This window comes from Apus apus, chromosome 18, assembly GCF_020740795.1.
Source record: "Apus apus isolate bApuApu2 chromosome 18, bApuApu2.pri.cur, whole genome shotgun sequence".
Taxonomy (NCBI): Eukaryota; Metazoa; Chordata; class Aves; order Apodiformes; family Apodidae; genus Apus; species Apus apus.
This window is the reverse complement of record NC_067299.1, coordinates 6,517,910-6,543,744: the sequence shown is the minus strand read 5'-3', so window position 1 is coordinate 6,543,744 and position 25,835 is coordinate 6,517,910. Positions and strand designations below refer to the sequence as shown.

Here is a 25,835-nt window from a genome sequence, read left to right as displayed (position 1 = left end):
GAGGACTTGGATGTTACCAGTGTAGCCTCCCCATACTGTGCTTTCTGCTGCCCTTGCCTGGAAGCCTTGTCAGTGTGTTTCACTATATAGATTTATGAATGTACTTATTTCTGTGCTTTTGGGGTTTTTTTTTGTGTGCTGTATGTGAAGAGACAGACTTGATGAGAGCTCAGGATGTATCAGTTGTATTTTATGCTGTGTAGCCACAACACTGGCACCACGTACATCTCTGGTGTCTCTCCAGCTCCTCAGAATCACCGACCAAGTTTAAGGAGTTGGAAAGAAACTACATTGATAATGTCAGTCGAAAATGCAATCTAGCAGGAAAGCAGGTTATTCCCCAGCTGGAATGCAGACAAGGCTTCAATTAATCCTCTCTTTAGCCAGAGAAAGGTGGTTTTAATCTATTTATCTTGCATTTGGTTGGGGTTTTTTTTCAGCACTGATATATCTGCAAATGGCAGAGCACTGTTACAGCCCTTTACTATCCATTTAGCACATCAGCAGATGTAACAGGACATGAAGCTGTTTTTAGTCACTCAAGTCTAATCCCAAGTAGTGCCATAAGATCTTGTGAGTTGCTCTGGGTTTATACAGAAAGGAATGACAGTACAACATGTCATTTTTAAGAACCTGCTACCAACCATCTTATGATTTTCTTTTTGACAGCTGAATTTCTTTTCATTGATGTTTAAGACAAAACTAATTTCATGTGATGATTAGAGAAGGAAAATTAAAAGGACAAAATCGTGCAGGGAGCTCATTAAAATGGAAACACTGAAATAACTGGGTAGTTGGGCATTGATTCTGTCCTCACCCCCTCACTCATATTGAGTAGTTTTATATTAAAAAGTAACATCTGCAGGATGATGCTCCAACAGCTATTATTGCTGAAACAAAAATATTTCCTTGATTTTTTCCTCTCTCCACATTCTTCCAACATGTAGATCTGTCCTGTTTATTAATTGTATGTAACACTGCTCCTTTTAAGGGATAATGCATCAAAAGGTATGAAATTCCATCTGTAGTTGGGAAGGGAATATTATGGTGGGGGGGTCTTGTCTGGTCATTTACTTCTCTGAGATACTGAGTGACTGGCTGTGGAATGGACTAATGGGAATGAAGGCTGAGGGCTGCTAGCATGGAGCCATGCTCACCTATGTTGCTCTCACCTGTGTTTATGTGACACACAAGTTCACAGGCTGTGGCCTGTCTTCTGAAATGTTAGTGCCCCCTTCCATGATTAAAACTATGCAAATAATTTTCATTCTGTTCTTACAATGTTTGCAGGCAAACCACCATTTAAAAAAAATATTCCACGTTGCAAATGCTCAATAATTGTGTTAGGATTTTGATCGCTTTACTTTATGGGTTGATCCAATAAATTGATTGTAAATCTGCCTTGCTGAATGTTTGCTATTTCATTCGCTCTAGCTCTGACTATTCTGGTAAGAAGATATATTTTTCTTTGTTTTATGCTTTGGATGACTGCTAAAATATGTATGGTTGTGTGTGCCAATTCTAAGATACAGTTTATTTATGAATGTGACTATTACTTCCCCTCAGTATTTGTACTATAAAAATACAATGGCATAAATGTTCATAGCAAGGAAATGGATAAAGCTGAAAAACAGACTTGAAATAATATTTAGAAATCTTTTCTCATCTCTAATTATCATTGTTAATTGTGTCTTCCACTCTTCAAACTATGCTGTAGTTGGGAAAGCACATGCTTAAATTAATTCCTGGACAGGAAGATGCTTGAGCTTATTTTTAAGTACGTGCATAAGTTATATTAGTTAAATGACTCTTAACTATTTGCCTAAACCTGTCTAGTGTTTGACTGACTAAATCAATTAGAAATAAGATACATATGGGTGTTGGTTTTGCTGTGAACTTATCACTGATTTTGTCTTTTACAGTCACTGTTACGATATACAGTTGAAATCAGAAAAGAATGGAAATTCCAACTAATTGTTTAATATGCTGAAATGTATGAAGTTACACAAAAGAATCTTTATGATAGTAATCCTGCATATATACAGAGAAAGAGTACCCAGTGTGCACAGCAGATGGTTTCAAAGGAAATCCTCGAGAGCTAGGATTAAAAAGCAATTTTCAGCAAGTTTAAAATGGGTCTCCATATTTGGGTCACATATATTAACTCTTTCACTGCAAACAAATGAGGGAGAAGCTGTGTCAGATTCCTATGGAAACATTTCTCAGTACCAGCTGACCAGTGCACACTGGGGAAGGAAGAAATAAGAATGTCAGTTGATTCTGGTTCTGACCCTGTTCTGACAGCAGTGGGAAGGAGAGCTGTGATATACAGGGACAGTATGCTTCAAGTAGGTGGGATTCTTCATTGGGCTAATAAAGACTGGCAGCCCTTGTAAAAACAATGTGTACATGGCTTCAGCTTTAGTCTGTGCACTGAGGTGAATTTACATCAAGACAAACACAAAAAATGAGGAACAAAATAATAAGAATTATTTTGTTCTTGGAAACTCAAAGTATAAAGGTGAAGGTACCTAAATCCCATTTCATTTCAGATTTCTCAGCTGTTCCTGCCATTTTTCATTGATTTCTTTGGCCTTTGGATCATAACTTCTTGTTATGCTGTTGGAGAGATGTGTGGATAATCCTGCTCTTCTCTCCTGCTTTTTATTTTAACTTTCTGATAAATAATTTTTGGTGTGTTAGAAATGGCAGATTTATACCTGCTTACATTTAGTAAATTATACTTAATCACTGTTTATGAAGGCGTAAAGACTTGACATAGAGCACTTTTCTATTCCTTTTGATGTGGCAAGTGTGTCTGGTAGGTGACAAAAAAGAAATTGAACAGCAGTATTTTGGTTTTGTTACTCTTAAGTTTTGCTTGCAAGTGTTTCTGCACTTCCAAATGGAAAGCAAGTTAATGTTTTCTCAAAAATGTTTTAGGGGCACACTACAATTTTATTTTTTTTTATAAAAAAGGTTATGTTCTGAATTAAAGAGTACCACACAAACATTATTCCAGGCTGCAGCTGTTTGGTGGTGGTGTTCAAACATCCAGGAATCATTAATATGATGCATAAAAGTATTGGAGTGCAGATCAGCTTTGTATTCTGAGAGCAAGAGAAGACACTGGGCTTTTAGTTGGTAAAAATAGCACAGCAAGTTGGAGATTAATTCCTTTAACTTACACTAGCTAGTAAAGGTGTTGGGAATGTAATTCACCTTTACACTTACACACTTCTGGCAGTGTAAAGGAGCCTCATGTTTGACGTGAACTGACTGTTCTTTTAAAGACTCGTCTGTTTCCAAAGTGGAAATTCGAGTTAGACATTAAGCAATGTTTATCATTAAACATTGAAATGTAATGACTGATACTATTTGATTGTGTTCTCAAAGCTGGGTGTGTTTTGAGCAGATCTGGAAGGCTTGCTGAGCAAAGGTGCCTGATGCTCTGCTAAGTGAATTAGAGAAGTAATCTCTGCTTTAAATGGCAGCAGTGGCAATGGAAAGCCAAATAACCATCCAGGCCTAATGCTACTTACCTTTTACTGAGGAGCTTACTGGCTGTCCCAATATTGATAAATGCTTTTTCCAAAGCAATGTTCTGCTCTCTGACAAATAAGTAAATCTCTGTGAAGTTATTATGTCATTGTACATAGTTCTGAATACTGGAAACAATGGCTCTTGCTAATAGGTAAAGGCCTTCTTACCTTCAGAAACTCTGAACCGGAGAGACTGAAGGTTCATTTCCTCTGAGTGCTTTGGAATTTACCCCTACTTTTATGTTTGTGTAGTGTGTGTTTATTACAAAGTGGTTTTTGAGTAGTTTACTGAAGCAATAATCTAGTAACATCATGGAATCACAGAATCATCAAGGTTGGAAAAGACCTTCAAGACGATCAAGTCCAGCCATCCACTCTACAACCCCTGACCACTAAACCATCTCCTGAAACACCACATCCACCATTTTTTTAACACCTCCAGGGATGGTGCCTCCACCACCTCCCTGGGCAGCCTGTTCCAATGTCTCACCACTCTTTGTGAAGAAGTTTGTCCTGCTATCCAATCTGAACCTCCCTGGTGCAACTTGACCCCAATTCCTCTGGTCCTGTTGCTGGTCACTAGGGATCAGAGGCCAACACCTGCAGCCTCCTTTCAGGTAGATGTAGAGGCCATGAATTCATGTTTCATGTAACTAGAAGTGAAATATTACATCCTGACAAACTGGGCTGTAGATGGGCTTCTCTGCACCTCTTTATTGATGGCACTTTAAGTAGCGAGTTGAGGAGAAACAGATAATGAAAATTGATTTTCCCTGCAGGTCTCTTGCTCTGTTGGACTTCGACAGACCAGATCTGTGAAGATAATTAAAGTTCCTTTGCTCTGAATCCTGTAAGTGATTTTTTTTTGTTGGTTTTAGGGAAATTGTTAGGAGCTTCTTTGCCTCATGTAGGGGGGGGGAAAGGTGAAAACACCAAATCGCAAACAAATGGTAGAAATGAAGTTGGTACAGATTTGTTTTGTGACTCTACATGTTTTCAGGAGATATTTCTAAACAGCATGTTGTATTCAGGAGCACCCCTGTCCCCATTCCAGCCATGCTGAGAAATGCAGGAGCAGAACCCTAATTGCAAATTGCTGGTAAAGGTACCAAAGGAAACAATATTTTCATGCTTCTGTCAGAGCTACCACTAGGTTAGTCATCTCAGCATGGTGGAGGGAACCTGCTGTTGCTGTGTATTGTATTTGGTTTGAGAAGAAACAAATACCTGAAGTATCAGTATAGTATCTTAACCTGAATATGATGAAGACAAGTTGAAGGGGTGATAAAAACCTGTGAATGGAAGATTTTCTCATTGTTAACGTCACTGGGTGGTCATGGTTTGAATTTCAGGTGCTGTGATAATGTAGTAGACTTAAAATAGGGGTTTAGTGTTTAATAGACTTCTCCTAGGAGGAGACTTTCCTGCTTTTAAACCTGTACATGTAGAAGATTGGCTTCTGGAGCATCTGGGGTGATACCCCCCAAGTTCATGGAATTCTGCAGTTGTCTCTGGTGGGCTACTGCAGGGAAGCAGAATGTGGGTAGGAGGCTTGCAACAGAATGCCATATTTCTGACCTTGTTTCAGCATCCCTTTGGTATCCTTAGGACACAGCTCTCTGCTGACTCTATAATGAATAGTTATGTATGTTGCTAATGACAGACACATTGCTTATTTCTACAAGAGTATCTTTAGAACAGTTGATATTCTTGCACTAATGAAAACATGCAAAGAGCTCTTCATACCCCTGTTTTTTCTCTCAAAGCTGTGGGACCCATTTTGTGGCTTGTAGAACAAAGAAGTTAGAACAAATTGCATAGCCAACATCTGCACCTGGCTCACTTATTAAGCAAATATTTGGCATAGATGCTGAACTGCCTTCTGCCAAGAGAGCTTGTTGGTACAGTTGTTCAGGAATGAAGAAGTGATAATGTCTTTTGCTTTTTGGTTCACCAAAGCTGTTTTCTTGATTTGTCAAACTAAAAATTTTGTTAGGAGGGGAAAAAAACTTTACTTGTAAATATCAGAGCTTAATGGGAAACCAAACTTCTTCCTAGCCAGCCATGTGAAGATGATGATGGTGTATCACTTCAGTTCCAATGGCAGACACATCACATATGGGTTGCCATTTTGATGGCTTTGAATGGTAATCTGACCCATAAAACTGATGCATAATATTCAAACTCATTTTTTTTCTGGCCTGCCCTGTTCTTGATGCCATCTGTGTTAGGATGGAAATGAGCCTGCTCAGAATGTGGTCTGCCAGTTTTAAGCAGAGTGGTAGTGCCAATCACAGATGGATTTAAAAGAATAGCCTCATGTGAGTAAGAAAAGAAGGAAGGTTCTCCTGAGAGCAGGAAGTTCCACTTGAAAATATATTGTCTGCTTAAATTCTGTGGTCTATGGAACATCCCTCAGACCTTTCCATGAATTCTTCAGTTATGTAAACTAAACATGCTTTTTAGAAATGAAGAAAAAACCTTCAGCTTCCAAATGTTGCTTTCCCTCCCACCACTGCCTTCTATTGCTGTCATTCATCATGGAATGCAGTGCAGGAAGCTGACAGGATCTGATCCTGTCAAGTGTTTGCAGTGTATCCATTCAGCAAAACCAATCACAGTAAATTATGTTGGTTTTAGGTGTCTTTTTAGTCTGCTGTTTGAATCCTGCTGAAGTCATTGCATTCAGATCAGTGGGCTGCTGTTTCTGAATTCCTGCCTTTGACCATTGACAAAAATCTGTGTTGTAGGTGAAGCTGAGCACTTCTCTGCTGCTGCATCTCAGCTCAAAACTTAAGATATATAAGCACCTAATTTTCACAGTAGTCCATGAGATCTCAGTTCTGTCCTACTCAATTTGAGAGGCCCTGTGCTCTGAAGTTAGAGATTCAGTGACCTGATGTGTAACCACAAGTGTCTTGGTATTATTTATCATCCAAAGGAACATATTAAATGATTTTCAATGGTTAGGAATATGGTCTACAAAAATCTTGATTTATTTGGGTTTTTTAAAAATCTATTTAAATGGATTACATGGTTTGAATGACCATTTGCTTTTGCAGTAAGGAGGCATGTAAAAGAAGGCACTCATCGATTAATTTCATTTTCATGACACACTTGAACATCCCTCTCAAGTCCTCTTTAAGCCTTTTATTTCCAGGCTAAATAAACATCAGTTTCAGCAGTGTCTCATCTGCTCCCTTTAATTACTGCTGTTGAGAGAAAGTTTCTGCCGATGCAAATGTGCTATTTTGTCATGTCACATCAAATTGCATCAGCCTTATATTTAGGAACAAAAAGAGGGGGAGGCTGAGACAGGATGTGACTACAAATGGAACCAAAGGGTTTTCTGAAATACAGGCTGAAAATAGACAATTGAGGCAGTGCTGCTTTTCCAAGCAAAAATCCATGAAAGGGAAAATCAAGTCTGTGACGACAGAAATGAAGAGCAAGGCTGGGGGGTGTGAGAAGAGGCAGTTGGAGATGGAGGTGTGGGCTGGTGTCAGGGAGAAGCTGGTGAACTCATTTACGCCAACACCCTTTGCATTGTCAGGTTGGTGTGAAATGGTTTTAGAATATGTGAGACCTCCTGTGTCTCCTCTTGTGCCTTCTGTGCTGGCTAAAAGACTTACCATGTTTCCCTTCAGCTTGGCTCAGGACATGCCTGCACTTTCCTTGGTGATTCTATAGGAAAAATTGTTTTTCAGGTGCTTTGTATAGTGTGTTCTATTATAGTAGCCTAGTAGGCCTTCAGAGTTCTAATATACATTACTTATATACTCAAAATATCTTTAAACATTAATTAACCCTCAAAAGGCTCTTGCACTGCAGGAGTGTTGCCCATCTGTAACAGCTGAACAACTCCATAACTCCTTTATCACTGTGGAGAAACTACAGCCATAAAACTCAAGCCCAGGGGTTGCCAGCAAACCTAAGTTTTTGTGGTTCAACAGAAATTAATAGAATTGTGCTTTTTTACACCAGCCAGGAATTTAGACTACTGACTTTAATGCTGTCTTCTGTGGCATTTGCCTGGAGAAACTGTGGTAGAAAAAATGAAGTCCTCCAAATCCAGTTAGCATGGTTGTAGGTTATTTATTTAACCTGATGTTCTCAAACCAGGACATGGTAGTAAAAGGGCAAAAAAGGTTTTTAAATGTTTCTAATCTGTATTGAATAAAACAGGAGACATTAATATGGCTTAAAACTGGAAGAGGGGAGATTGAGGTGAGACATGAGGAGGAAAGTCTTCCCTGTGAGGGTGATGAGACACTGAACAGGCTGCCCGGAGAAACTGTGGCTGCCCCATCCCTGACAGTGTTGAAGGGCAGGTTGGATGGGGCTTGGAGCAACCTGGGCTGGTGGGAGGTTGCAGGGGAGGAACTAGATGATCCTTAAGGTCCCTTCCAACCCAACCCATTCTATGATTAAATCGAGTTCCAATACAGATATGATACCACTATTCCAGATTCTTATGTTGGACATTAATTTATACACTATTTCAGATTATTTCTTTCAACTACCAGGAGACTTCAAACAAGCCATCAAACTAAGTTTATTTTTAAGTTGTCGTGTCTCTTCACAAATAATATTTTACATAAATTGATCTTGGGGAAAGTCAATTTGGTTCTTTTGAAAATGTTAGCAGCTTCCCCGTGGAAAACACTTTTTGCCCTCTGAGAACTGGGTGTGAAGGATCTATTGAAATCAAATGCATAAATTATATAGGTAATATAACTTGCTTGGAAATGGTGAGTCTGATCAGAGCGTGCTGGCAATTAAACTGAGCTCTGATAGATCAGCTGTGTTGGAGCATCATCAGAACTCTTGGGTGTGGGTGGAAGCTGTGGGGGTGCTTGCAGCACCTACTTAGCAAATTAGAAAAATACTGTTAATTTCTTACAGCTGAGCATTAGGATTCTCTCCTCAGATGTCATTGGTGATGTTAGAGGTAATATTTTTATTCTTGTCACCGAGGATAATAAAAATGCAGCAGAAGCTTGTATATTTACAGCATTAGGACAAATGTAAGTCAAGGAGTATTTCAGGCTCAAGCTGAACAGGCAAAGGCACCCAGATGGTGTAACTTCATGGTTAGATGTTACCAGTCCTCCAGGACTGTAAAATATTAAATGTAGTAATGCTGGAATTTGAACTCTTGATTTTTAAATTCTTTACAACAGAAAAATAACCCAGGGTTCTAAATCCATAAACACAACGAAGCCTGGTGGAAACAAGGGAGTGAAGGACTTTCCTCAGGGTTTATACACAGCTGTGGTGGGTGGGAGTCTGCAGTCCCCAGTCCACAAATGGGAAGACAGGCCACTTGCTGACAGCTTCTAGCTGTAGTAAAAGGTTTGTGACTTTGGTTTGGCTGCAGTATTTGGTGTTCTGCCTTTTGTTATTTTTGTTTGGTAAATGCATCCCTTGTCTGTGGCATCTGACTAGGCTGTAAATGGAAGTGTCATAGAGACTAGGTGTGCTTCCTCCAGGAGTGGAGGGAGGTGGTGGGGGATTCCTGTAGAGGTACTTAAAACATTTATTTGCATAGAATTTCATATTTTTAATTTTCAGTTTAATCTGCTTCCCAAGACTTAAGAGAATCACATCTGATTTTTTCATCTGATCACTTGTTTAGTACATGAGAATTTAAAAAGGCCTGAGTAAAATACATGTATTTTCATGGCAAAGAATGCATTTCTGTTATACTTTTTCAAAGCAAATCACAGAAATAATAAATTGGGAAGGAGAAAGACAGATGTTTGGTTTTATAATTGGGTTTGTTGGTTTTGAACTGAATAAGTCTGAAAACTCTAGATAAAAACTGCAGATCAAATGAGAAGATACCGTAAGCATTCTCCGTTTTGTTCATCAGAAACACCCAACTGACAACACTACAACTAGAAAATGTTCTTAATTAATGTCTTCAGTTAAAGGAAAAGCATCGTGGCTTTCTTAAATATATGATTAAATCTGTATTGTTTAGATAATAGGATGGGAAAGACACTTGGTGCCGAGTGCTGTGTCAAATTCGTCAAGGCATATTTTAATTCTAGTTCACTTGCTGGATTTCACAGCTATTTGTCTGGGTATTGGGGTAATTTGGAGGGTCGAGTGAAGCCAGATGATTGTAATGAACTCATTTTGTGTCTTTGACTCTGGCAAAAAAAAAATAATAATAAAAAAGATGCTATTTATGGGGTATTTTGTATTGTTAAGACTTCTGTTCCTCCTGTCTCTCAAACTTTCTCTAGGCCACTCTTTGTGCCATCACCAATAATTACATCAAATTAATTCAGCATAATTTAGTTAATTATTAGCACTGGAGGTTAACAACATGACTTCAATTGAACTAAAGCTTTTATTCTTCCTTTTCCTGAGGTTTCACAAAATGTAAACAAATCTGAATCATGGATGAAAACCTAAGGCAGCTCCATTTCCATCAAGGGCTTTTGCCAGTTAGAAGAGCTGTCCTGCCACATTCAGTCATTCAGACAGGTGTTGTTAAATGTGCTGTCTGCTGCTAAGGGAAAATAATATTGTGGCATTCTGTATCAACATGCAAATACTTAAGGATAAAGGAAATATTTTAATCACCCCAGAGCCATTCAGAAAGATTGAATAATAACTTTAAAAATTCAGACGTAGAGAGGATATTGAACCTAGTTTAGCTGACAGACATAAAAAAGAATTAAGACATAGGTTCCAAAGAGTCAGAAGATAGCTTTTGGAATTAGGGATGCTATTGTGAATCACAGTGTAAGGCAGCAAACAGCACAATTCTTTGTATAAGGTGGTGGTTTGAGGATCAGAAGATACAGCTTCTGTTCCCAGATCTGCTATTGACTCATCTGGCTTTGCACAAGCCATGTAATTTTCTGGAGCACAGTTTCTTTTCTCAGATACTTTCCCTCTTAGAGATCCAAGAGGATTGGCTCTTTCTGCTTGTGCACCTGTGGTCCAGGCATAGTACAACAGGGTAATTGAATCCCTGGTGTCAGTGTGTAATGTATTGGATCTCTGCACTGGGGTGCTAAGAGCTCTGCCTTTGCCAGGGGTAAAAGCAAGATTTTACCTTCAGCATCAAGGGCCAAAAGTGAGATCCAGCTTTCTTTATGCAAAGTGCAGTATGTTTGTTTTAATCTATTGTAGCCAGAACTATCAGCTGGACACTCAGATCAAGACTTTTGGCCTGAACTCAACTCTATAGACAATAAAATATAAATGTTTTTTCCCCTAGCTTCATCTCAGCCAGAGCTATATATTAGTCACTCAATAGAGTTATGTTGCATTTGATCAATTAAAGGAAGCTCTATTCCTCTGAAAACAAATGGCCTGTAGGGTTCTGTAGAGTGGTTTCTGGTATATTATTCTGGCTCAATGAAAAAAATATCCAAAAGGCAGGGGAGGAAGTGAAAATTTGAAGAAATCATGTCCCAGTTGTAAATTATTTACCTGTCTAACAGGATATGCAGGATCTATTTTAGGTTCTGCTATTGTTTTGTCATGTGAAGATTGTTTAGTTTCTTTCAGTGTGTCTTTTTGGGGAAACTAGAGCTGAAGATATTTGGTGTGCATTTGTATTTGAGTTCTGTGAGCTCTGTATATGGTGAGGATTGTTTAACAGTGGATGAATTTTCTGGGACAGAATGCAGAAGATGGATAAAATCCCATCTTGCTTGAAAACTGCTTAGAGGATTCTAGAACGAAGTGAAAGGGAGCCTGATCTTGGGTTCTGTTGGTATAGGATTGGGAAGAAATAAGATTACCTTTTGTTCAGAAAAGGTGCAATATAATATTGCTAATAATATAGTGTGTAACACTGTGTAATGCAGTGTTACTAATTGTATCATAGAATGGTTTGGATTGGAAGGGACCTTAAAGATGATCCAGTTCCAACCCCCCTGCATGGGCAGGGACACCTCCCACCAGCCCAGGTTGCTCCAAGCCCCATCCATCCTGCCCTTCAACACTGCCAGGGATGGGGCAGCCACAACCTCCCTAGAAGTGTAAGCAAAATGCAACAGTAGCTTTAAATTGGAGATACCTCTGCAGTTCCTAGATTTGTAAGATTTTTTCTATATATATTTTTTTTCATCTTACTACTATAACTGATGGTAATTTAAATCTCAGTGGTGATGGAGGAGGAGGGAAGCTGTGTTACTAAGATACAAGTTCTCAGCATTTGCTTTCTATTCCCATGTAAAGCATGTCCATGACTTTGCCATGAGAATAGGTGATAAGCAGCTTTCTTCCACATGAGTTGTGCTGGGCTGCACAGGTGCCCTTTTAGCTCTGCAGGGAGAATGATGCTCCTGGGGGGACAGATCCTGTACTATAAATGACTGCAGGTCTGTTAAGGTCAGTGGAGCTGGGCTGGCCTGTTGGTATTGTTAGGAGTCTGATCTATAGGTAGAGTTTGCAAAACTATTTAGAATTACAAAAGTGTTTTCTTTCAGCATAAAGCTTCTGTTTTCCCTTTGGAAGCCTGTGCTAAATCAGAATAGGAGAGAAACAACAAGGACTGAGCTAATGTAGGGAGAAAAACATTTAGTCCTGGGCTCAAGCAGTGGGTACAGCTGCAACTTTAATTCATGACACTAAGTAACATCTGCCATCACTGCTCAGATGCAGTTTTAATTACTTCCTTCTTTTAATAAGGTCAAATAATGAAGCACTGGAATAAATTTTTAAGTAGCCCTTTCTGGAGCCAGGTACTGATTTCCTGAGTGATGGAGTTCCTTCAACACTTTTAATCTCAGAAGAATATCTTCATAACTTTTAAAAAGAACAGTATCTTATAACCCGTGGAGGACGAGGGTCCCTGCAGGAAGGGGGTGGTGGTGCATAGAGCTCTTTCACCATCCAAAGCAAGGAGAATATACAAATCTCATCCTGCAGCTGGCTTTGTGAAGAGCTCTCCCTTGTGACATCCTGCTGCAGCCAGTGGAGGATTTTCAGGGATAAGAGACCTTTCTCAAAAAACACTTGCTGGACTGGGACCTCTTTCTTTGCCATAAGGTTGTTGCTAGCCAGACTTTTCTGTTTTTTTGTCTTATGAAGGAGATTCTCTTTGAGCTAAGCCATGGAGAGTGACAGTCAAGTTGTGGGGAAAATTAGAGATATGGCTTTAAGACCTCAGAAGCTATGGTGGCATCTGCCCACATGATTAGCTGTTGGTATGGTAACAATCCCTGATTAGTGAACTGTACAAGTTAAAATCCCTCTTAAGAGGCTAAAGACTCCTGCACTTAAATGTTCTCTAATACTGCTGCTCTAAGCACTTCTTAATGTATCTTGAGCAAGATGTGATGGGCCAAATTCATCCATGGTATCATTCCACCACAGACAGGGTTTATGGCAGGGAAGGTTTTGGCTCAGATTATTACTTGGATTGAGAGCAAAGAATCGGAAGATGCGAAATCTCAGCAGGTGTGGATTTGAAATAATGAGGCAGCAAGTTGTTCTTGATGCTGCTGTAAAGGATAATGTACATTGGGAAGGATGATTACAGGATGAACTGCAGATCCCAGAGAATTGTACAAGTGCCACTGTCATTAGTCTAGGGATTATGTGTGTGTGGTCAGGACTGGAAAGGACGTGCTGTGGTAGATTGGTAGGATGAGAGGTCACACTGGAAAGCCCTGCTATACTGTGGGTTTTGTTTCCTTGTAGGCTGCATATGATATTTGCACTAAAGGAATGTTATGAGGTGTATGTTGGGAATTCTTGGCTCAAAAAAAACAAGCAGCGGTTTTTTATTAATCTTTAGTCAATAGTGTTGGGTCACAGTGACTTCTCTTGCTTTTTAAAATTCTGACTCTTACCTTTCCATGACTTTCCCATTCAACTCTTGTACTTTTTCTTTCTTAAGCAGAGCCCTTTCTGCACTAAGTGATAGCTGCTTGAATTATGTGCTTTTACCCTCTTTTTTCCAATAAATTTGGAATGCACAAGCAAAATGGACCTATCTTAAAACACAAAGGTAAAAGAAACTTGAACCAGTTTGTCCTTCCTGAGTCAAGTTAGGAATCATGACAAAAACTTAAGCCCTTTGTATTCTTCTCATGCTTATATGATCCGTTCATACAATTCATGTTTTCATTCATCAAAGCCAGCATGTTTGCACCCTTCCAAAGAACTTTTATAGCTTGTGCGGCCACCTGGGTATCAGTGCTTTAACAGAATTTGTGGTAGCTTGTATTGTGCCCAATTGGAAGCTTGTAAAAAAAATCTGAAGATTTGAAAAGTATTAGAAGGGGGTATAAGTGCAGCCTGAAAGTTGTTTACTAACTATAATGAAGTAGTAGGAAGAACCAGGATTGCTAATCTGCAACTAAGCACAAGAAGACTTCAAAATACAATCTTTACAAGGAAGGAATGAACAGGCAGTTTTGCTTTAAATCTCATGGCATCAAGATACAACTCAGTTCATATTCAGGTGTGATCTCAAAGGTAAATACTTACAGATTTGGCCACTGAGAACAAATTTATGTTAGCAGCAGGTGAACTGAGCAGTTTCCCTTGAGACTCTGCCTTTCAGAATTTTCTTTAAGCCAGGAGAAGTCATTGTCAGGAGAGAAGAGTAAGCAGAAAAGTTTGAGTTGCACCTAAACCAGGGAGATTCATCTCCTCCCTTTGCTGCCTGAACTTGACATTTAGTGAGCATGCTCCAAAGAATATTACTCTAACTAGTCTGAGCATGCTTATTAATTATCCAGAACAGGGTAATCTGGCCTCAGTGTGGGCAACGTGTTTCCTCACTGGTGTTAGATTGCAAAAGCCTGAATGTTTTGCTTGCTTGTGTTTGATGTACTGCAGGTCTCTGCTTTGTGGTACCAAACAAGACTGTGAGGTAAAACATTTGCCTTGTGGCTTTGATTAATTTATAGAAGTGGTCTTCATCATGACAAGAATTTGTCTTTTTATGGCCCAGCCCCAGGGCTTTTGTACCTTTTTATAGACATGTTGATTTATGTCTGTATTCAGTTTTCTTTTACCATACAGGTCTTCTAAGCTTTTAGTCATACCCTAAGAAAAAATGTATTATAGATCTGATTTCCCGTTGCATTAAAATTACTTTACACTGTATCAGCAGTAAAGGGATCATAAAGTGAGTGCCAAGAAACAATATCATCTACACTTGATCTGCAAGAGAACTCGTGTTTCTCGGGGCCTGAAAATACGGATCTCTTGTGCTGAGCATGCTAGGCTACCAGGTGTGCTCAGATCTCTTTGTTCAGCACCTTAAATTTTCAGGGTTTGAGACCAGAAGGACAACTAGATGATACAGTTTGACTCTGTCTGATGTGGTATTAAAATCTGACCCAGGAAACTGCATGAAGTCAGGCAGCTCATGCTGGACCAGCACATCTGTGCCTTACAGCTCCCAGGCTGCATGCTGCTTGCCAGGGCAGTTCAACTGTGTGAAGCTCTTTCCCTTTTGTCCTTTACAATGGACTTGCAGTAGCTGGTTGAGGTCTGGAGAATTGCTAGGATAGTGGCAGCCTATTCATATATATTTTTTTTTTTTTTTATGTGGATATAAAAAATAAAATGGAGCTCTATTCCAGTTTTCCCTCTGAAAGTTACTTTTTTTCCTTTGATTCATAGTTTCCTTGTTTATACATTCAGGGATCATTATAATTTATTTTTTTGCACAGCAGCTCACAAGGAGCTGATCAGTACAACTGTCTAGTTCTTTTTGTAGAACTTTTCTTTCAGGGTTATGGTTCCCTGTTGTGTGGGTATAACTTGCACTTGGAGTTGTTTGTATCAGGTGTATTGAAGCACAGCCTGGGACCCAGCTCATCCAGAAGTTTAGCACATTTTCTCAGATTGCCACATTGTCATTGTGTACATCTTTGTCAAATTTTAGCAATTATCATTTTGTATTTGCAGGGAGGCAACTGCTGATAGTTCTGAATAGCATTTGGCCTAATACTGGGGCTACAGAACTGCGTGAAGGGAGTCCAGCCAATGGGGATTCCTTGTCAGCAAAGAGGTCTTGGAGATCTGTCATGTAGCCAGTTCTTAAACCCCTGCATGCTCTGCTAGTGCTGTGTAAAGCTGACTTCACACTGCAGGGCTCTGCCCCCAAAATGTGCTGCTCTTGCACTGTCATTTGACACTGCTTCTCTGCCCCATGCATCAAGCAAAGCATAAAACAGAAGAACAGCAATAGAAGTGAGCAGAACAAGACTGGATATCATCCTTCGTGCAATAGGGCTTTACAGATCATATTTAGAAAGGACAGAATCCACAACAATGACAGGCCACAGCTCGTCAGAAGTGATCACATCAAACCAGCAGATCTTAATAAAAGCCCAGTGTGCTGGAGAGATGTGTTTATGAGAAAGTGACTTCAGCTTTGTACATGCTCACCCAGACACGAGGAGGGGCATCTCTACAGGGCAGACTATTGCCCAGGGCTGCAGAACATTCAGTAGCTCTCTGAGTGAATGTGACTTGGGAGAGAAGGACGTTTGCTGGTTTGCCTAGGGCAGCAGAGCCTGCAGAGCTGGCCTTGAACACAGTCACTCTCCTGTGACCTACTGGGGAATAAAGAAATGACACTACAGTGTAGTAACCAGAGAAGGCAGTTAGTTAGTTCCCTGGAACTGGTAAGGTCTGCCACTCTGCTGCAATGAGGTGTAAGTGTATTTAAGAACTCAGAGCCTGGAGTCATAGGCTTTTCCTGTATTTACCAGCTGGGAACCTCTGCAACCTGGGAGGACTGGTGTAGCCAAACACAAAAGACAGTAGGAATCCTGAGCAGCAGCAGCAGCAGCCCACTTGGGTGTCTTCCTGGACTCATGTCAAAACATGAACCGAGATGATTTGTGATTAAAGGGGTTTCAAGAGGCTTCCAGTTTGGTTCTTATTTTGGCAGTTTGATTATTAGTTTCCCATGTAGAAAATCTTACCATCTCATTTTGCACAAATACCACTTTTGAAATCTGTAATCATAATAGAAGCAGATTTAGTGAAGGCATAATGACTCAGGTTACAGAACTTGGCAAGGAATTTTTAATACTAAGTTGACTAGTGAATTTTTTTTCTTGCAGGGTCTGTTATTAGACACTTCAAGGAGGACAAATAATTTTGGCACCTTAGATAACTGTGTAAGATGTTCCAAATTCAACAGTGAATTCCCAAGATACCTAAAATCATGCATAGGTTTGAAATACAGCCTGTTTCACTGCTATGTTATGAGAACTAATACTGCTGGGAATATTCTTAAACATCTTCCTAATTAAAACTAGACTAATGCTACTCAATAGATAATTTGCATTTGTTTTTCTTCTATTAATTTTTTTCAGTTTGTTTGCTTACTACTTCTCAGTGATGTCTATGATTTAGTCTAAGCACAGGCTACTGAGACCCAGGGATATGGTATGGGGTTTGGTTTTGGGTTGTTTTTTGGTTTTTATGAGGCATTTGCTCTTGAACATGCAGTGTGATGAACTCATAACAGGCAATCTGGAACAAGAGCCTGGAGCCAGCTGCAGTCACTGGTACCAAGTTTTGGATCCCACAGGTATCCTAGGTGACACAGAGTGAACAGTAAAAAAAAAAAGAGTATCAAATGGTTCTATCTCACTATTTTTACTATCTCTCTGTTTCTAGTTTCTTTTCCCTCCAGCTCCTGGTTTGTGTACTTGGCTCTGTGCAGGATGGCAGTGGTCAATGGCAACGCTTTCCCCAGCAGAGGGTCCTGTGGTGTAAAGATAAGTTTATTATTCAGAGGTCAGAATGCTGAGACAGTCTGTGGGAACCCAGCTCCCTTGTGCTAAATGCTGCTCAGTGGTTGGTATTCCACACCTTTGGATCATTGTTGCCCTGTTGTGTCTCACCTGACTGTGGTGAGCTGGTGAGGCAGTGTTCCAGGCTAGTTTTATATCAGTTAGTTGGCTAAATAAAGTGAGTGAAATCTAAGCCTGTCTTGGTTCCCCAGTGTTAAAAATGGGCACAAGGCTGCTGTGCTACTTTGCTAGGATGCTGTAAAATCAATACCTTAAAGATCATCAGGTTTGACTAGGATAAGAAAACACATCTCCAGGCTGTGTACGGGGGGAAGAAAGGGATGGGGGAGCCAACCTGTAAACAGCAACAGCTCAGGTAACCCTTGCAGTTCTTTAATTAACACTTCCAGTCTCTGAATTTCAGCTTTGGTGGCCATTTAACTAGGCCAGAGGGACTGAGATTCTAACTGTTGAACCGTAGAGATTTGCTTGAAAAACAGTCACAGGAGCATAAAAAACCTCATCTGAGAGCAGTGACAGTGTCCTATCAGTATCATCATGGGTTCAGCTGTACACTGGGTCAATTGACAAGCTTGCTAATGCAGAGTGCAAGATTAATTGGCTTTGGTCAGCCCTTGCTTCACTATCTGAATATCATTATCAGGAATTTAAATGATTATGCAATGCAGAGAAATGCCACAATAGTCTCAGTGTCTCCTTTTATACTTGACTCTTTTTAAACAGGGCTTTATCTAAATGCAAATGTGATTTCAGCCTTCTGATTAGGACATTATACAGTCATCCATTCCAGAAAAGCACAATTAGTGGATTATTTTATTTCTGACTCAACAGTTCTTGGTTTAGATAGTTTGTTTGTTGTGCTATGCATGATATTTAAGTTATCAGAAGGAGATTTACATTATTTGTCAGGATTATGGCCAGATTTTTTGAGGTCGAGGGTGTTTTCTTGGCAGATAAAAATGGCAACGTTTGTAGGATTCAAGGGGGGATGTTTTCAGAACAAAAGGCAATAGTGCAGATCCTTACTATGCTTCATTGTCCTTGTTATGCTAAGAAAGAGGCAAAGTACAGCAGTAATTATGCAAATTCTCCAGTGTCATGGGGTGCACAAGTGCAGAGTTTAGCTTTACCTGTTTGCAGGATCTAGTCACTGAGTTAGGCTCATGCAGTGCCCCAGTAACCTAGAACTTAAGAGTGGGTGGCATGATAGGTAGACAGAGATACCACTGGTAACATCTACATATCCTGAGAGCCAGTCTGAAACAAACTCTTAGATGTTATTTGATGATATATTACTTATTTTTGCCCCATCATTGGAAGTGTTCAAAGTCCAATCAGGTTGGATGGTGTTTGAGCAACCTGTTCTATTGAAAGATGTCCCTGTTGATGACAAGGGGCTTGGACTGGATGATCTTCAAAGGTCCCTTCCAACCCAAACCATTCTATGATTATATTTCTGTTTTCGGAATGGGACACAGACTTGGAATCATCCTACCTAATTTAGGCTTGTAACTGCAGGATCTATATTACAATTCTTGTTTTGCTGCTCTTTCTGTGTTCAGTGGATAGAATGGCAGGGAGTAATTCAGTCTATGTAGTATTTGGGTCACATTTTGGAATTGCTTATCTTTCTGCTGATGTGAGGGACAATGTAGAAATCTCTACTGACTCTCATGATTATAACCATCTCCTGTACTCAAATGCAAAAGTGAAATGAATCCAAACCAAAAAAAAAAAGAGCATGGATCTGATGCCCAGCATTGTTTTCATTGCAAAGTGAAAATGATATTTTGGAGAAAAAAAGATTGGAAGGAAAGATGAGACAAACATTTTGAATGCTGGGGGTAGTCTGATCTCTGTTTTAAGCTGAACTTTTTAGGTAAAGCCATAATTAGCACATCTTGTGTGTTTGGGAAATGAGCTAGCAATTGCTCCAGTCAGACTGAAGCCTTTTTGAAAACTCAGCTCTTGATCATCTTTGTCTGAACTTCTGTGACTTCTTTCTGCCCTACAGATGTGGGTTTTTGGACAGTATCCAATTCCTGCAGTGTGTGAGGCCAGAGAGCTTTGATTTAACAAATAGAAAAAAACCCAAGGAGAATGCAAAGATTGCAGCAGCAGTACAGAGCTAACTTACTGCCCTCCTGATGGAAGAAAGGTTTCCTAATTGTTTGTGAAAGCTAATGGAAACCATATTTTGGCTGTGAATGATTCTCAGGAGGGATCCTTGTGAAGTCTTGCCTCATCTCTCCTACTTTATTGATAGGATACATCAAAGATTCAAAAGCAGACACACCCCATGAAGCTCAAAGTGCAGAAAGCCACAGTTCAGTTTTAGATACCAGAGGAAGATGAGGCTCTTCATGGGTAAGGGAGCTTTCCTGGCACCTCACTCATCTGTCAGAAGTTGGCACAGATTTTCCTTCCTTATGGCATGTCAGCTGTGGGAGGAGCAGGTAGTTAGCAGAGGGTCATGGCTATGATGACAGAAACCAGAAGCCAACTAATTTAGATTTGCTTGCCCACAAGACATGATGATTTTGCATGTTGAGAGAAGAGGGTGTTTGAAAACCTACTCCAGTCAGTGGCATCTACTTCCAAGTTATTGTATCAATCAGAAATGCTGCTTTTTGTATTTTGTCCATGGAATCTTTCTTAAATGCTAATATTTCAGTCCCTAATTTTTTTTACTCTAGACTTCAGTAATAACAACAGAATCAAAGTTGTTGTCTTAAATGTAAATTTGATCCACCTGGTGTCTTTCCATGATGTGTATTAGGCCTCCTTGCACTAGATGGAGCACTTCCAGCATGATACAAAACGAAGATTTCCAGTTGCTGTATTTGACATTGACATCACCCATTTATCCATCTTGGGAGTGACCCTTGTCTACTTACCTTTCCAAGATTCCCTGAATAGGTAGTCATTAAGCTATGATTAATTAAGAAGGTAGCCAAGCTGAGTCGTGTGCAGGTAGTTGACCTGTTGAGTTGTGTTAGCTCCAATGGAAAGTCATCCCAGCTGTTACAGTGGTGTTCACAGAGCTTGGGGTGCAACAGCCTCTTTTTGGTTGGTTAGGGGGGTTTATTTTAACTTTAATAATGGCAAACAGCACCACACATGGATCCTTCAGTTCATTGTGATCACAAAAAAAAATGTGGCATGTTGGTAATGAATGTCTAGTTGGGCTTTTTGTAACTTTCATGGGTATTTCTCACTAGGGAGTTAGTTGCTGTGATCAGCATTTATTTTGGAGTACCAGTTGTTGTTAGTCTGAATACTCTCATACTTTGGAGAAAGGGATTTGCTTGGGGAAAGGGTTGCTAAAGTGATTATGAGTAAAGTCACAAATGAACTACACAGAACTTTTTTCAGATGTAAGAAAAGGTGTCAGTATTCATAAGCAGGAAGGGGAACCTGCCATACGTTCTTCAAAGGTTTAGGCCTATTAAGCCTATTGTATATCTCAGAATTAGTTTTAGTAATTTACATCATCAGCTCATGGGATAATAACCCTGTTAAGTACTTCCTTAAGACAGTCATCCTTTTCCCTTGGAGGCTAGAAGAGCTTTTTTCTGAAGTGTCATCAGAGCCTTTCTTAGGGGCTTCCATAACACCCCTCAGCCATGACTCACAGTGTTTCTGTGGGTCCTTAAAGTGTTATACAACTGGGATGTTGGCACCAGCTGAGCAAGTGGTGAGTTATATTGTGTGTTCCATTAGTCTACACAAAACCAGGCTCATCTTACTGTCACCTCCTCCCCATCCCACCTGTTTGGCTCATCTGCCTCGTTCTGCCTCATCTTATGACTTGTCATTAGTCTGCCTTGTAAATTCTTTGTGGCAGAAACTTTTTCATTAGATAAGTTTGTATATACAGTAAGTACTGTGACAGAGCCTGGATCCTGAACTGAGGAGTATGGGCACAATTCCAATACAGATGATAATGCTAATATTGCAGGGCTCTTTCTCACATTCCTGTAGACAAGAAGCTCTGCCACAGGAACAGCTCCCTCTCATTTTACAAGATGTTCCTGTTGACAAAAGATAGTTTGATCCAAGAGATCAATAGAGCAGAGATTTCACCCAATCTTTCAGCAGTGAACTGAAAGAACCCAATACCCTGAGGGGCTCAGATAGGACTTTTACTGTGGTTTTGTGCCATGAGTAAAGCAGTGTTATAGAGGCCAACCCCTCAAGAATAAGACATAGTCTGTGTTTTTTGTCATGGAGTTCTTTAATTTTCTTCACATACAAGAATCATACTTTTTGTGCCTAAAATATTAATGGTGTTCAGTGACCTCTGCTAATGTACACCACCATAGCTCTTGTTACTGCTATGGAGATATGCTAATTTATGTCTACTTATAGACTGTTTTACTGAAAATACAGATTACAATAGTACTTAACCCATTATGATGGGCATGTTGTAGGTAGATAATGAGGAGATTTGCTGCACTGCAAGAAAAGCTAGTCTATACAAAAAATGCAGCCCAGGCATGCAACAGCTGTGGTGTTCTATTCTGAAATAAATTTGGCCAAAGGACTGAAATTATTTAAGAGAAAGGAAAAAGATATTCCAAATGATGAGTAAGTATCATAACAGATTCTAAAATAATGCCACACACCTACTTCATTATTCAGTTACTTATTCTCTTTTTTTCTTAAGAGTAATGATGTAAAAGTGCCTTTATCCAAATGTTAATCTAGTTCTCTGCAGATGGTAACCATCTGTTAAATGACAAGTCATTTACAGTATTTGATTAGCACTTTATATAGCTTGGATGGACTTATTGCTACAATATGTAAGTATAGTTCTGGAAGTTAAACTTGTTAGATTTGTTCTTTTCCTGTTGCTGTTACCAAAAAAAAAAAGGAAAATCCTGAACCTATCAATATTTTTGCTTCTCTTCTATATTTATAGATGTCATTTCAAGTTAAAGCCTGACATTCACATGCCAGTTCACAAGATATTCTTGAGAGAATGACAAGATTAGAAAATGTCACTAAATTCCAACACCACTTGTAGCAGCTATGAGTGTCCTCATTCTACAGTGTCACCATGTTGATGGACTCTTCCAGGTGCTCAAGGAAAGCCCTGAGAGCTTGAATGAATCTAAGAATCATGGCTTGTGAAGTAGAAAACTCCCTCAGGGCTGCAATGCTTTGTGCTGACAGCAGCTTACACTGTGGATCTTTTTTTAAGCTAGAAAAAATGTACTATGTCAATACACCTTGACAGTAGCATCACAGAATGAGCTTCTGCACACTTTTGTATTTTCAAACTTTGATCAATGACAACTAACCCTCATCTGTCCATAAGCTGGGTTCTGATTCAGTCCATAATTGTGATTTCTTCTAAAGTTTCTTCAAGTGCCGCTGCTAAGCCTTAATTTGCTGGCTGTGGTTTTTTTAATAAAATTCAATGGGCATTTGGATTTGTGTTTCTCATTTTCAACAGCTAAAAAGCTGGAGGATGGCCCCCCTACCAAAGGCAGGATTAGTTCAGAACTCTCTGCAGTTGTATCGTTACCTGCTTCGATGCTGCAAGCAGCTTCCTGAAGAGAACATTCGTCAGCATTACAGACATGCAATCAGGCAGGTGAGAAACAGACCTGTTTTCTGCTGGTGGAATTCAATGTGGCTGAGTTGTTTTTTGTTGTTCTTCTACAGTTTGGACCCACTATTTGTATCTCCTGGCACTTAAGAAATCATTCTGCTGCAACATGAGTGGGTTTAAAGGATTATACTGGGAGTATGTGAAGGAGCATTTCTTTTTGTTTGCTTTTAATCTGAAACCTTCCATTTTTCCTGGGCTTTCATCTCTAGTTCTTGGGTTAGTCAAGAGAGTGAATCATCATTCCTTACACACCCAGACACAAATTTTGTGGGAAAATGTGCTGGTTCCTTGTTGGTCATTTTTTTATTAATACACATCTTGCCCCCAAATGTGCCCCCTGGGTAACTCTCATCTAACTGTTCATATGAAAGTAATTTCATGCCTTTGATAATACCTGTTGTCCTGTGTCTTTCTAGTTTTGATGTACCAGACAGTTTCAATTGTTCTGAATTGAAGTTCTCTGTTGTTTTTTGCTGTTGATATATGAAAGAAGGAAAACCCTTTATAGGAAGTTACATCTGACAAGACTTGTTCTGGAAATAGCACAGCCAGATGCTGTAATGTATATTTTTACAATTTCAGATCAACAGTTTGCATCAAGCATTTTCTTTGGGATTGAAGTTATCCTTATTTTGACAACTGTTGCATGCAGTTGGGTGGTCAGTGTAACATTTTGACTTTTGCAGAGTTTCAAAGTTCATGCTGATGAAGATGATCCCGAGCGAATCCAGCAGATTATTAAAAGAGCCATTGAAGATGCTGACTGGGTGATGAATAAAGTGAGTGCTTCAGATTGTCTAAGTTTTGCTCTGATTCAGTTCAGATCAGAGGAAAAGATTGCAAAGCAAGTTGGGAACAGCAAACTTCTCCATTGTCCTGGACATTGATGTGTCTGGGTGGAATGAAATGCCAAATGAAACCCCACTAGACATTTTAAGATTGTGATAGTTTTTGTTTGAAAATTCTTCTTTGTCAATAGAAACATAAGGATATTTATTTAGAACCCATGATGCTTTAAGTTGCTCTCTCTATAAATCTTTGTTTTCATGAAGAATTCTATTACATTTCAGCAGTGGTGTCTAGTATAACTCTGTTAGAGGAAAAAAAGCCCTACCATATTTTGCAAGCCACAGTTGGTTGATGGGCACCAGCTGCTTTCCTGACAAGAATCTCTCTTCTCTTAGTTTACATAAGCCCTCTGAAAGATTTATTTTCTTGCTCAGATCTTGCCTGTGGCTGCACAAATTAGAGTTAAACAACTTAGTGGCAAAATTGTGGTAATTGCTTTCCTTCTGCCATGGTTGTCACCCAGTGGGTATGCCTCTCTACTATCAGAGCACTGAAGGATATCACTCACATGGGTCTCTTAGATAAAATAGATATTGTTTACTGTTAGCTGAGAGTCACCTGGATTTAAATCTAGTTGGGGAGCATGACATGTTATCATGGATTTCTCAGAGTACAATGAAACAAGTCAAAAGTTCAGCTTGCTCCAAATATCTATGATTTAATTTACTAAATGACTGTTAAGTCCTTCTCTCTGCCAGTCCATGAAATCCAAATGAGAATCGTTACAGGAGCAAGCACAGATTAGTCATAGATTATAAAATTATAGCAGTAGCCAAATCCCAGCAGTTACAGCCTAGTAAATAACCATGCCTGCACCTGATTTTATTCTCCCTATAATTATGAAAAGCCTCATTCTGATTCTGCTGCAGAGACTGTAGTTTGCTTCCCTGGAAAACTGGTAATTGAGCTGTGTGAGAGGAGGATCAGATTCACAGTGCCTGCCAAGAAGCAGTATTTTATATTGTAGAGGGAAAGCCTGTCAAATTGCAGACTAACTTAAAGGAAATGGAGATAATTTTATGTAGATCATGAAGAGGGTTGTAAATCCTTGTCAGTAGGAACTGTAACTTTTAGTTATGTGCTCAATCCCACAAATAATTCTTTTTCTTTTTCTATTTTTAGTATAGAAAACAGAAGTAGAAGAGGAATGATGAAGAGAAGAATGTCATTGGTAAACATCCTTAGAGGACTTGCAGTCAAGCCCACTACTATATTATAGTTATTGCCTGGAGTTTTCTCTTAGATAATATAGAATGCAATAATTTTTATCTCAGTGGGATGTCATGAAGCTAAATTACTATTTCTGAAGCTATTTGAGTCTGTAAATTAAAAGGCACAGTCTAGGTTCAAAGTAATAGGTTGTATAACCACAAACTTAAAGCTGAAACTCATCTAAGTTTTGAGTAACACAGAGAGCTTCTCAGGAAAACTTACTGTGAATAAAAATGTAGTGCAGTGCAAATTAGTAACAAATAATAACTAGTGCTCTCTCTGTCATTCATATCTGATGAATTCCACTGTCTCAGCTAAAAGAACTTAACTGGTATCTGAGCATAAATGTTTATGCTGGGAGCCTGAGAGATGCTCAGATCATCCTCTGACAGGACCATAAATGCTTTCAGGGTGAAGCAGAGGTATGAGCACAGATCTGGTTTTAACTTAGTAGCAGACACAAAAGCATGGGCTACTGAGTGGAGAGCACAGCCACAAGAACTTCAAGCCCACCTGAAACTTGAAGCACAGTATTTTCCACTTGCCTGTCCATGCTATGGAAACTCATGGTTGTCTTTTCTTATTTCAAGATAGGTGCCTGTCATCCTAATCTCTAAACTTGCATGAAAAGGGACAATATTCAGGTGGGGTTTGTGCACTGAATGGCATGATCACAGAAACATGCAGTGCTGTACAAATACAGAGGCATTTACAACTGTTTTGCAACATATAATAAACGTCCTTCAGAAATGGGAGTCCATGTCCTTATTAAAACCACAGCCTTTTCAGTGCCCTCATAGATTTTCGTCATGGAACACTCACTGGAAATGCTAGCTGTCTTTTAAT

General features: G+C 39.5%; 1 protein-coding gene across 11 annotated transcripts in view; it reads left to right on the top strand.

Moving 5' to 3' along the window:
• LYRM9 (LYR motif containing 9) overlaps positions 1–25,835 on the top strand; it is a 37,674-nt gene that overhangs the window by 10,674 nt on the left and 1,165 nt on the right. For 3 of the 11 annotated variants that reach the window (XM_051635867.1, XM_051635866.1, XM_051635864.1), the window contains exons 2-5: positions 4,322–4,392; positions 22,770–22,910; positions 23,615–23,707; positions 24,900–25,739. In XM_051635867.1, the coding sequence (XP_051491827.1) occupies positions 22,785–22,910; positions 23,615–23,707; positions 24,900–24,917 (237 nt within the window). In that variant the 5' untranslated portion in view covers positions 4,322–4,392; positions 22,770–22,784 and the 3' untranslated portion in view covers positions 24,918–25,739. Of the gene's footprint in view, positions 1–1,701; positions 1,778–4,321; positions 4,393–16,666; positions 16,689–20,286; positions 21,006–22,769; positions 22,911–23,614; positions 23,708–24,899; positions 25,740–25,835 lie in introns of those variants that run through there. The other 8 variants (XM_051635868.1, XM_051635863.1, XM_051635869.1 and 5 more) reach the window with 6 other exon arrangements.